This window comes from Brienomyrus brachyistius, chromosome 12 (genome assembly GCF_023856365.1).
Source record: "Brienomyrus brachyistius isolate T26 chromosome 12, BBRACH_0.4, whole genome shotgun sequence".
NCBI lineage: Eukaryota > Metazoa > Chordata > Actinopteri > Osteoglossiformes > Mormyridae > Brienomyrus > Brienomyrus brachyistius.
The window spans coordinates 18,806,553-18,819,869 of NC_064544.1; the positions used below are offsets into that span (position 1 = coordinate 18,806,553).

General features: G+C 39.9%; 2 protein-coding genes across 5 annotated transcripts in view; both read left to right on the top strand.

Annotated features, from left to right (window-relative positions):
* The window catches only part of LOC125704983 (uncharacterized), a 100,896-nt gene that overhangs the window by 65,567 nt on the left and 22,012 nt on the right, over positions 1-13,317 (top strand). Inside the window, exon 20 of one of the 4 annotated variants that reach the window (XR_007381314.1) lies at positions 696-765. The exons of 2 other annotated variants lie outside the window; for them this stretch is intronic. The gene's annotated coding sequence lies outside the window, so the exon portion shown is untranslated. One more of the 4 variants, XR_007381313.1, reaches the window with a different exon arrangement.
* Positions 10,157-13,317, top strand: part of LOC125704988 (uncharacterized) — an 82,225-nt gene continuing 79,064 nt past the window's right edge. Inside the window, exons 1-2 of the mRNA XM_048971235.1 lie at positions 10,157-10,414; positions 10,627-10,971. Coding sequence (XP_048827192.1) covers positions 10,354-10,414; positions 10,627-10,971 — 406 coding nt within the window. The 5' untranslated portion in view covers positions 10,157-10,353. The remainder of the gene's footprint in view (positions 10,415-10,626; positions 10,972-13,317) is intronic.

A 13,317-nucleotide genomic window follows, 5' to 3' on the forward strand; every position in this document is an offset into this window, starting at 1 on the left:
AGAGAAAGGAAAGACAGAGGAGTGCAGGTTGGAAACGGACACGCTAAGTGAAGTGTGTGGCCTTTATAGTGGGTTGGGAATGACACATGCTGTGTAATGCGGCGGCAGTTAAGGAGTGCAAGGAAATCATCTGAAGTCTTAGTCAGGCTGATCAGCATGAATATTAACCTCACTGCAAAGCAGCAGGCACGAGGAGAGAGAGAATGAGGTGGTAAGGAGTAGGGCAGTGTTTCGGTGTATGGTTATTCAGCAATACTGTAACAGAGCAGGGTAATTTAAATGCAAGATATTCAAAAGATTTAACTGTAGTGAGATTGACTTCAGTGATTTTGAGATTGTAGGATGAGGTTTACAGGTGTAGCTAAAATTAGGGGGAGTGTATTGATTGAGGGTATAAATATCACCTGGTGACTGTTGTGTTGCAGTGAGAAACAGCATGTCGGCATTATTATCCATGATTGGTCTGGGTAAAGAGTTTGTATGGAGTATGTTGAGATAGAGGAAGAGCCCTTATTATGACTCCAGCACACAGGAACATGTCAGTACATTCTCCATGGTCACGGGCCCCTGTTGTCAAGCACAAGTGGTTCTCTGCGGTCAGTGTAATAGTACATACTGTCAGGGTCATAAGCGTAGGTGTTGGTGAAATCTGCCAGTGTGGAATGTATTAACTGACTCTCTTAATACTTTTGTAGCGATCACATGACTGTCTGGTGTTGGAGGTCCTGTCACCCACTGATCCCAAAGAACTGAACAAAGAACAGGTAAAAGAAAAGACTGTTATTCTGCGATTTGATATAATGGAAGGAATCCCTGGGTCTTCACAGGCTGATACCTGTCATTTCATGTCAGTGCGATTCTAAAGTAGGAAGCTGGCTTCTCACCAGCTGTATCCATAATAATGTTGTGAATGTTTTAAGTTTGAATTCTCAAGTAGGTGCTGTAGTTGCTGGGTTGTAGACTGTTGGTAATTCCAACATTACATTAATGTTTGGTTACATTAAAACTAATATAATGTCAACTGAAAGGTAAATATCGCTTCATGGCCACTGCATGTATTTGATGAAACACATTAATATGGACCTTCTGTAGGGATCACATGACAATGAGGAGACTGAAGCATTGTCCCCCCTGATCCCAATGGACCAAACACAGAGGAGGGAAACAGAGGAACAGGAACTCTGTGATTCTCAGGGTTCCTGACATTTATATCACTGTGGATCCAAGGACACTGTTACTTGATTTTGCAGTTTATGTTAAAGGAATAAGAAAGATATCTTCTTAAAATATGTACTGTATGAGAGTCGATGTATTTCATTTGCTGCTAGAATTATTGGAATGTAAACCATTTAAAAATGCTTAGTCACATTCAATCCAGTCCTGCAACCTGATAGGTAAATTCCATTTCATGGTGACTATGTTACTTATTTGACAAAAAAGCAATATACAATGTAGCAACTAACACTTTTGCAGAAAGAGAGGAGAGAGGTAAGGAGCATGCGCTGATTACAGTGCGTTGCTGCATCCCCCGCATGACAAACCACCTCAGGGATGAAAGCCTGAGTGCAGCCATGTGGTGGGTGATACCTCAGCACCACATTAGTCTGAATGTACCAGTTTGAGTTTTATCTAGTGGTTGGAGTGCCAATCCTGCCAACAACCCCCAAGTTATTCCCTGTAAGTTGGGGGGCCTCCTTGTAGGGCTGGATGTGGGTTAACATCATACCCAAGATGAAGCAATTGTAGGTTAAGGGCCCACAGGAGTAGGATCACTCCTGGCATTCACAGGATTCAACGCAGCAACCTTCCAATTGCTGGCACAGATCCCTAACCTCAGAGCCACCACTCTACCACTTTTGCAGAGCTCAAATTTTGTCAAGATATGGCGGCCTCCTCACGCACTGATATCAATGAACCAAACACAGAGGACATTTTACTGGGAGAGAAAGACACAAGAGTCTGAAGGGTCTATAGACTTGAGGGACTTTGCTGAGTCTTAATTTTGTTAATATTGCTTTTGTATTTAACCGTGTAAATACACATTTGTACACATGGAGCTAATTTTACATTTATAATGGAATAATATAGATTTGCTGTAAAATTTCCTGCGTGAGTCTGAAAGCGTGAGTCACGCCAGATCACATTTGCATTTATATAGATTTTAAAATGGCAATATCTAAAAAAAAAAAAAAATCATTTAAAACGTGTATTATTTATGATTTAAGAAGAGTGTATCAAACTGGTAGCCCTTTGTATGGCTCAGTACCTAAGAACTAGCTCTGTTTCAAAAAGCTCGGCGACCCCTGATTTATACGGCTGTTAAAAAGTGGAAACTTCAACGAACATGAAATCACCTGAAAGAGAAGAGAGTTTGTTTTTGGCTCTATACACTAATAGAGTTGTAGCCTTGGGGTAATTATTTTGATGTTGAAAATGCTAAAATAGCTGTTGAGAAGTATGTTCTCAATGTTTGGAATTTTTTTTTCTTGATAATGGGTATAAATCCCTGATATCATTATTGGTCTTTTTCTTTGAACATATTTGAGAATTTCAGGTGACACATTTAACAGCGAACAATAGCAAATGCTTATTTTTATATTTTTATTTTTATATTCAGAGAGAGCAGGCCTGGTTACATTATAGCCTATGCACCTTTTCTTTGAAGTGACTTTATTTTTGCACTAAGGGCCCTGCTGATTTTATAGTACTCAGTTTCTAGGTAAATAAACGTATGTTTGTTTCAAATAGGAGTGAAATCTGTGTCTTTGTGTACTGCACAGTCAGACCTTAACACCATTCCTTAACACCATTCCTTAACATTGGTTTCATTTCACCTTGGTGAACATAATGACTTTCAGAAATCAAAGGTAAACTTTAAACATTACACTTTGCACTTTCAATTTTAGTTGACTAAATCAACTGTAGTTTTAGTCGACTGTAATCGTATGATATTTAGTCAACTAAAACTAAAATAATTTAGATGAGTAAATTATGACAAACTAAATTACATTCTAGTCAAAAAAGACTATGACTAAAACTAAATAAAAAATTTGCTGTCAAAATGAACACTGGCTGAGTAGCAGGTAAACTGTCCAGGACAATGTCCACTTGCATATAAGCAGATGTTTGTTTGCGGAGAAGCACTCTAGCAGGACGTGTATGTATGTAGGTCTATGTTTTGCGTGTTTGTTTTCTCCAGAAAACTTTCCTGCACATAGCTGGGGATGAAGAGCTGAAGGTATTAAACACTTTCGATTTTGATGATGATGTAGTTGACCTACAGATACTAAAGGGACATCAGAGTTTACTGTGAGCTGCGCAAGAATATTACATATCTGAGACACTTGTTTTTCACTAATACACAAGGAATGACTGAATCTTTCCATGCATGCATGACTGAACTGGAAAACTAAGCCAAGAATTGTGAGTTTGCACAGCTGATGGACGAGCTAATCAAAGGCCGAGTTCTGTGTGGTGTGAACAGTGATGCAGTTCGAGCAAGACTGCATAGAGAAGCTAATCTAACCGAAAGCCGTGGAAATCTGTTGTGCTAATGAAGTAACACGAAGTCGCATGGAAGCACTGCATGAAGAAGCAGATGTTGCTGTTAAAGTCGGTAAGAAGAAGGTGCAAGATATATTATACTCAGGCACATACAAAATGTCCGGCATATGGAATAACTTGCAATGAGTGTGGAGGACAAAATCATTTCATTTGGATGTGAAAATCAAACATATTTGCATATAAAAACTACAAAAAGCAACTCAGAAAAGATGAAGAACAATGTGCATGAGACGGAACATAAAGAAACCGACAAAATGTTTACGGGTAACATTAAAGTCAGCCAAACGGCAATGAGATCTTCCAACACCCTATGTAGTGAAAATGAAAATTAGAAATGGATGGAAACACTGAATATGAACAAGCACATGTTTACACAGGAGCAGAGTGTAATGTCATGTCATGACTTTGAACGAGTGGTGACGCCTATACAGTACACCTCTGTACCAAACTGACTCCAACCTAGTTACATATTATGGCCACAAGATGGAGCCAAAAGGCAAGGCAAAGATCAAATGTAAGTTGAAGGACGAGAGATCCATCTGGAATCTCAAGTTATAGAGCAGAATTTACCAGCAATCCTGGGTGGAAATGCATGCTTGAAATTAGGACTGATTCAAAGAGTTTACAAAGCAGAAAGCAAAGAAAACAATGACATTTTGAGAGAATACAAAGACGTGTTCACTGGATTAGGTGCATGGCAGATCTGCATCATATTCAGACAAATCCAGCTGTAAGTCCAGTCATCTGTGCACCACCAAAGGTTTCTGTAGCACTGAAAGAACAAGGTAAATCAGAATTTAAGAGAATGGAAGATTTAGGTAATAGTGAAACAGGGTGAACTAATTGTTTGGGTCAACAGAAGGGTTACTGTGGTGAAGCCTAACAAAATCAGAATCTGCATTGATCCACAGGATTTATTTGCATATATTTACATTTATATTTAAAAAAAGCCATAAAAAGGGAACTTTATCCAAAATGCACTTTTCTGCTTTTCCTTTGCAGGTTCTGTGCTATCAATGTCTGGCTGGCTGTCATGTACTTAAGGACTGACACTTCTGTTGCAGGTCTTCTTCTCCTAAGTAGGGGAAATTGAGGAGCACACCAAACTTGTTATTCACCTCTCCAAGATTCTGAAATCTTTCATGAAGAGAAGAGACGGCAGTATCCACGACCACAACTAAAAATGTTGTTTCCATTTTGCGCAGTGCATCTTGTATGGGCTCATCTGGAGACTCATAGCCAAAGTGCCTTCTTCTGCTTCTCCACCGCTTTTGTTTGAGTTCAGCCTCCACGTTCATCTCTTCACACATCTCCTTTGCAGTTGTCTGTGCATCAGAAAATCCAGTGATTCTGTAACTGGCGAGGGAATGTCTGATTTTCTTCAGCAAGTCGACAGCCACATCAAGCTGCATGGAGGGTGACTGCATCAGTTTACTGACATACTGGATCTTGCTGAGAAGGTCATACCATGTGGCAGTAGCAATGCAAAAGTGATAGAGTCCAATCTCCTCAGCCAAAGACTGGGCTTCAGCTCTTACCACAGGGTCTGCAGTTGTTTCCCTCACCTCCAGAAGAGCCTCTCTGATCTGCCCAGTCTAATACCTTACTGCCTCGATGCTTTTTATTCTGCTTTCCCATCTGGTCTCTGCCCATGATTTTAAGGTGAATTTCACATATTTCAGGAGGACATCCCACCTATGGGTGGAGGGTGAGAAGAGCTTGAATAACTTAGTCAAATGCCCAAAGTAGCTGAGGGCATCTGGTGAGCTTTTTGCAGCATCAGCTACTACCAGATTTAAAGTGTGGGCACCGCATGGGACAAAAAAAGCTCTTGAGTTCAGCTGAAGCAACTTTGCTTGAACACCTTTGTTTACACCTTTGTTTCATGTTGACGCCGTTGTCATAAGACTGGCCTCTGCGGTCCTCAGATGGGATATTAAGTTCCTCAAGTCTTTTTAGCATTAGAGATGTTCTCCTGTTGACTGCTCTGCAACAAGAAAGCCCAAGAAATGCTCTTTAACTTGAGGAATGTCTTCTTGTGACACTATTCTGACTATGATAGAGAGCTGCTCTTTATGACCAGGGGTGCAGTCTAAAATAATGGAGAGATATTTGGAAGTTTTGATGTCTTTCACAATGTATTCTATTATTTTACAACTGATGGAGCCTATTAGTTCATTTTGGATTGTTTTGCCAAGACAACTGGCATGACTGCCAGCTCCACTTTCTACTCTACTGACATGCTGTTTAATCACTGGATCAAATTTGGCCATAAGCTCCACCTCTTTTAGAAAAATTCCATTGTCCGGTTTATTTAATGTGTCTGTGGAGCCTCTAAAAGCCATGTTTCTTTCAGCTAAAGAATTATTGCCACCAATTGATGTAGGACATCACGCCACCGTTTTCTCTCGGCCTCAGCAAGTGGCATCTCTTGTTTGTCTATTGTGAGCCCTTTTGCAAGATGGACCTCCAAGTTCTTCCATGTTGCCATTTGAGCATTATGTTCCTGGCTATCCTCATGGACCTTGAGCAAGTGACTTGCATTTTTCCAGTCCTTTAGTCCTTCCCTATTCAGTTTGTACTCTCTTTTAGGAAGGATTTGGCAGCAGAAGCAATGCAGGCTATCATCTTTTTTTAGAGTACATAAGCCAACTCCTTCTGACTTTTTCTCCATTGACTAAGTCTGCTAAAATAGTCATGTTGACACCATCGTCCAGCCTTTTGTTTAGGGAATGTGAAGCTGTTTTCAATTTGAAATGGACCTCTGTGAACCAACTCTATTCGTACCTTATCGGTTAGAGGAGATGGCCAGTCAGCAGGGTCTATTGGAGCAGCAGAAGGTGCTCTTGATGCTGCTACATCACTGCTGGGTTGTGCTGCTGAGGTGGAGGCAACAGGAGGATTTACAGGGGTGGGACTGAGAAACCTCAGCAGTACATCTGAAGACAGAAGAGGACTATGTGACACCAGTCTAATAATAAACACATGATTTCAAGAGTAAAATTGAATGAAATAATATAAATGAAAAAAAAATCTGAGATGCATGTAGACTGTACTGTATAATATACAATGTGCTTCTTTTCTGATATGCAAATGATATTAGTATAAACAAATAATGCCATGACATCATCTTTACTGTAACATTACGTTACCTCTGTCTGTCGCGTTTTTCCTCCTCTTCTTTTTTCTTTTTTTCCTCCCCGGGGCACCAGCCCATCGCAGGGCGTAATATATATATACATATATATATAATTATATATATGTATATATATATACAGTGGCTTGCAAAAGTATTCGGCCCCCTTGAACTTTTCCACGTTTTGTCACATTACAGCCAGAAACATGAATCAATTTTATTGGAATTCCACGTGAAAGACCAATACAAAGTGTTGTACACGTGAGAAGTGGAACGAAAATCATACATGATTCCAAACATTTTTTACAAATAAATAACTGAAAAGTGGGGAATGCGTAATTATTCAGCCCCCTTAGTCAATACTTTGTAGAACCACCTTTTGCTGCAATTACAGCTGCCAGTCTTTTAGGGTATGTCTCTACCAGCTTTGCACATCAAGAGACTGAAATCCTTGCCCATTCTTCTTTGCAAAACAGCTCCAGCTCAGTCAGATTAGATGGACAGTGTTTGTGAACAGCAGTTTTCAGATCTTGCCACAGATTCTCGATTGGATTTAGATCTGGAGTTTGACTGGGCCATTCTAACACATGGATATGTTTTGTTTTAAACCATTCCATTGTTGCCCTGGCTTTATGTTTAGGGTCGTTGTCCTGCTGGAAGGTGAACCTCCGCCCCAGTCTCAAGTCTTTTGCAGACTCCAAGAGGTTTTCTTCCAAGATTGCCCTGTATCTGGCTCCATCCATCTTCCCATTAACTTTGACCAGCTTCCCTGTCCCTGCTGAAGAGAAGCACCCCCAGAGCATGATGCTGCCACCACCATATTTGACAGTGGGGATGGTGTGTTCAGAGTGATGTGCAGTGTTAGTTTTCCGCCACACATAGCGTTTTGCATTTTAGCCAAAAAGTTCCATTTTGGTCTCATCTGACCAGAGCACCTTCTTCCACATGTTTGCTGTGTCCCCCACATGGCTTGTGGCAAACTGCAAACGGGACTTCTTATGGTTTTCTGTTAACAATGGCTTTCTTCTTGCCACTCTTCCATAAAGGCCAACTTTGTGCAGTGCACGACTAATAGTTGTCCTATGGACAGATTCCCCCACCTGAGCTGTAGATCTCTGCAGCTCGTCCAGAGTCACCATGGGCCTCTTGGCTGCATTTCTGATCAGCGCTCTCCTTGTTCGGCCTGTGAGTTTAGGTGGAAGGCCTTGTCTTGGTAGGTTTACAGTTGTGCCATACTCCTTCCATTTCTGAATAATCGCTTGAACAGTGCTCCGTGGGATGTTCAGGGCTTTGGAAATCTTTTTGTAGCCTAAGCCTGCTTTAAATTTCTCAATAACTTTATCCCTGACCTGTCTGGTGTGTTCTTTGGATTTCATGGTGTTGTTGTATATGTATATGAATGAATGAAATGTCGTGTTTACCAGTTTGAAGTATATTTTTGTACTTCACTTTAACCCATGTCCTGCATGGTGCTTGTATTTGATCTGTAATTATGACAATAAAATTATAATGAAACATTGTTTTTTGACATTTTGTGGAAGTCAATGAGAGACTTGCCAATCAAGTTTTATAGACTCGATATATGTGGGCTTTTCAAGCAGCATAGGCGCCCGCAATCATCTCAGATGAATGGATCCAGCTAGACTAATATACTACACAGCTGCATTTGAAAAACTGACTTATCCCGGATGAGTCTCACTAGCAACTGATCTAGGATGAGGTATCTGATCTCGGATGATTTAAGCGACGTACGGAAAATACCCCCTGGTGTTTTAAGTTTGCTGACAAATCATCAATTCGCCACACAGCTGTGTTTCTGGACATGCTAACGTTGTTGAAGTCCTGATTTTTTTCCGAGCACATCATTCCTGCAACTTTAGGCACTGTTTTATAAAGTCACCATCCGAGAAAGGTTTCCTGTGTTGGGCGATGAGCTGAGCTACCTCGTTGCAAGCTAGCTGCCATTTGTTTAACTCTCTGCTGTTGCATGGCACCAATGTAGGATGTGTAGGAATTTGATGGTTAGTTTCATAGTGTCGTCATACATTATACTCTTTCATCACTGCAGCAGTTTCATTGCAACTCAAACTGATAAATTTCCCCTTGACTTCGGTGAAGAAGTATTCATTTTCCCATCATGTCTGAAATTTCCTGCACTCATTTGCTATCTTGCGTCAGTTTGGTTCTGCCATTTTTTTGTCACCCATGGCAAATTTTTCTTTGATTTGCTCATTTAGTGAAGAAGCTCTATTTTTTAAAACAGCACAATCTAGTGTTACAACTTAGAAGTACAACAGTCAATTTTCACGTGTGGGTCATATTCCATTATGTTTTTAGTATTTGAAGCGGGCCAATTAGAAATGGGCTGTAGTTTGGATGCCCCTGTCTTAACTGCATCACTTACATCTTTCTCAAAGTCATTCTCTCCGACGAGATTACGTCTCTGGCCAAATGGTATGCTTTCCGGAGTTTTCTTCAGTACCTGATCCTTGATTTACCCTTCAGCGTTTATTGGGATTCCTAATTCTTTCACATACTTTTTGTAGTAAATTGTCACCACGACTTCCCAGGTCTTCGTAAAAATTATTATATTTTCTCCGATTAACATATTATAGCAGCAGTTACAGTAGTAAAGTGGACAGTATAGGGCAGACGACTGCAGAGTCAAATGGACTTTACTCAATCAAGGAGGGGTTAGGGTGAAGACTTTTGTTACAGAACTGAACAATGTTGTAATATTAGTAACCTTTAAACTGTTACATGTCCGAGTGATTTAAAACTGAGATGCCCCCTACCGAAATTGTTTTTAGGTATACTTGAAATTATGTTATTGTTTCAAACACATATATATCCATACCGCATTAAAAATCTTATATCAAACCCATTTCTTTGTAAATCTTGGGTCATATATTTAGGATAAATGGCTCTTAGCTTTAAAAAGGTTGCCCATTCCCGTATTACTGGCTCCGCGGGTATCTATGGGAGCGTCGCCAGTCTGATTTGTTTTCTACCGCAATGTAGCGCAACCACACACTGCGACACTAATAAATCTCCGTGTGAAACACGGTTATTACTGAGCAGTACATGGTCGTGTGGATTAAACAAAGCATCGGAGTAAAGAATTTGAATCAAGGATTTTTTTTGTAATCGAGTTATTTGAGTTTCTCGATGAATCGTTGCAGCCCTAATTCAGAGCCTTTGCTGCTGTAACGGTCTGTCTGATCTCGGCTTCTGGATCGGAAATTGTCCAAGTTTGAGCTACTAAAATACGTATTAGTCACTAAACCCACTTTCTGGAATAACCCCCTGGTTTTGTGTACCTTAATCCATTATATCAAAGTTTTCATTCAGGTTAACAATCAGCCACCGTTCCCTAGTTCACTGGCCTCTAATTGAGGAGGAGGAGGAGGAGGAGGAGGAGGGGGGGGGGGGGAAGGAAATCGCCATACGATCCACCCTTTGCTGTAATTCAGGTGTGTCGGGCGTGTTTCCACTTCAGGTGTAAAATGAAAGTGAAAGTATGGTCAGAAAGACATTTAGCGTAGAGGTATAACAGCATTAATTTAAGCGTGTGCCTGTATATAAAATACTTAATGAAATTTGCCTGTCTAATGGAGAGGTTCTTCGTGTGAGAAAAGTCTTGCTAAGCGCAGATGCAGATCAAAAGTTTCAGCGTTATTTTGATTTTGTTCGAGTTCGTCGTTACCTCTGATGGTATGTATCACAGAAAAACAAGTCCTACATTTCGAAAGTAGTTCTATTTGTAACTCGTTTAAATATTATTAAGATGAGCCTAAGAACAGGAGTTTTGGGGTACTAACGACATAGCAATATTTCCTTAACATACTACTGTATGTTTTGCACTTATTATTATAATAATGCTTTGTTGTCATACAGTGATTTTATATCTCTTATCCCTGTGGCAGGTTTCCTGCTACATGGCTCTGCTGGTCCTCTAACAGCCCGGCTGGGAGGAGCTGTACTGCTGCCCTGCTTTGTGGACAGACCCCTGCCTTTGGAGGAGCTGGAGGTGGACTGGAGAAGGACTGATTCAGACACCATCGTGCACCTATTCCAGGGGGGTCAGAGCAGACCTGAATCACAGGGGGATGCCTACAGGGGCAGAGCCCACTTCTTCTCTCAGGAAATCCCCAAAGGCAACTTCTCTCTGCTGCTTGAGGGTGTGAGGACTGCAGATGCAGGAGTGTACAAGTGTGTGGTTTATACAGAGCAGGAGAACCATGAAGCACGGGTGGAAATACAGGAAGCAGGCAAGTGAGACATCCTGATTTATGGCTTATGATGCAAGGGGTTGTAGTATTATTAATTACTTTTGAACTTGATCATTCTGGTGTTATATGTGAAATATGGTATTACTGTTCTTGGAGATAGTTTAACCTTTGTCTTATGTTAGCTTTCTGTTCCTATCTTATGTTAAACAGGTCGGTGCCAACCTGTATATTAAAGCAGTCATATAATACCCTCAAAACAATTATTTATCATCCAATTTGTTTCTTATCTCTTGGTTAAGCTTCCTTATTCATGAAAAGATTGGTTTTAATATTTTTGGTGTGGCTTTCTGGATCGTTCTTTTGACAGCATACCTCTCGTTTTAATGTTAAAATAAACCTCAAGAGAATTATATAAACAAGTGCAATTGATCTTTTCTTACCTTGCATGCATGAGTATGCCTTGCCTTGATTTTATTTTAATTAATTTTGTTTAAATAGAGGTTCCTGACAAGTCAAAAAGCCTTGATGCAGTACACAAATTTACGTGGTGCTTTTATGCATTGTGAACTTACAAATGGGTTGGTGCCGAACCCAACGCAATAGCAAGATTAAGAGACTTTTCAAAGATGTGAGTACAAATCTATTGTGTGCTGTTTGAAATCTGAGGCTGAAGGTGGGTGTTCAAATGCATAGTAAGACAAACTTTATTGATATTCATTGTTCTTGAATAAATCATGGACTTGGATGCAATTGTTCCATTGTAACCTGGCACAACTCTCTTAATTAAACTCTGATAGATGTAATTACCATATTTCACATATGACACCAGAATGGTGAGGTTCAAAAGTTATTAGTGATACTACAACCCCATTGGTTTTTCATTTGGTGTGAAACATTTTATCTGTATTTTTCAAACAAAAATCACAAAAACCTTTCATCTTTTAGGTTTATAATTGTCAACATTTAAAATGTGATCTGTTTCCAAATGTAAACAGCCCAAACTATCTTAGTTTCGTCCCTATACAGAATGGAAAAACACAGATCTCATGTTGCCAAGATGTGTGAATCTTCCTGTTCTTGTTCCAGAGCGGCTGGTGGTGACGGGTGCAGATGAGCCTGTCTATGCACATGCTGGAGAGGATGTGACTCTCAGCTGCTCTGTGGACACCCATGTTAATGTGACAGAGCTTCATGTGGAATGGAGAAAGACAGACGATGACGGTGACATCATGGTGCTTCTGTATGCTGATGGAGAGAACAGACCAGGGTCACAGGATGGGAGATACTCTGGAAGAGCTGAATTCTTCACTGAGGAAATTCCCAAAGGAAACTTCTCAATGAAACTGAGGAAAGTCAGTATGGAAGACAAAGGAGAGTTCAGGTGTGAAGTCCACTCAGATACTGATTCTGCCAGTACAACTGCCAGGATAGCAGCACTGGGTGAGTTGCTAGAAGTACTGGTTTTAAGATGCATCTCGACATAGTTTTGGGTGATTAAATCACGTTTCCATTCTCCTGTGGGTAAGTGGTTCTAATGTAAGCTGATCTTTATCCACGTGCATAAATAGATACATAATACAATGAATGAATGAATATTATACTCAGGCTTCAAATTTCATGCATGGAATACATTTTATGATACTAGTGCGGTGAAATTTATGATAATTATTTATGAGCTAGATAAGTGTCAGTGAAAAAATGCTATAATATATTTTTATTAATTGCACATAACAGTGTATGATTGAGTAAATACAATTAAACAACTGTTTGTGCCATGTTGTGTAAATATATTTAAACCATATATGAGAAAATGGAAAAATCCCATTTTAATAAGTGTGTTTGTTTTAAGACTGGACAACTGGAATCATACACTTATGAAAGAGATTTAATCAAATGAAATTTCTGCTCCAGTTTGAAGTTAATTAGTGTGTTGGACATGCTAATTATACTCTAACATGACGAACAGCCTAATTTAGAAAATGAACAATAGATATGTGTTCATATTTTAGGTTATTCATCCCTGCATCGGCTGATTCTGTGGCTGTGCATCGCTGTCACACCTGTAGTCCTACTTACTGGTGCTTTATCTGTCAGGCTTTTAATAAAGGAAGGTAAGTAGTTTTGAAACAATACAATCTTTGTAAAACATGTTTCATACCAAATTTGAATTACTGTGAAGTATCTGCTCTGTCATTTCTAGTAATTTGTTAATCTATGATTGAAGCCACTTATCCTACAAAGAGCATCTCATGGGGCATCAGGCAGGACTGTATCTACACAGGGTGCCTGTCCACTGCAGGGCTTAACTGTGATGTAATTAACATACTTTGATCCTGTTTCTCTGGTAGCAAACACATATGTGTGAATATGAATTATTTCAGACAG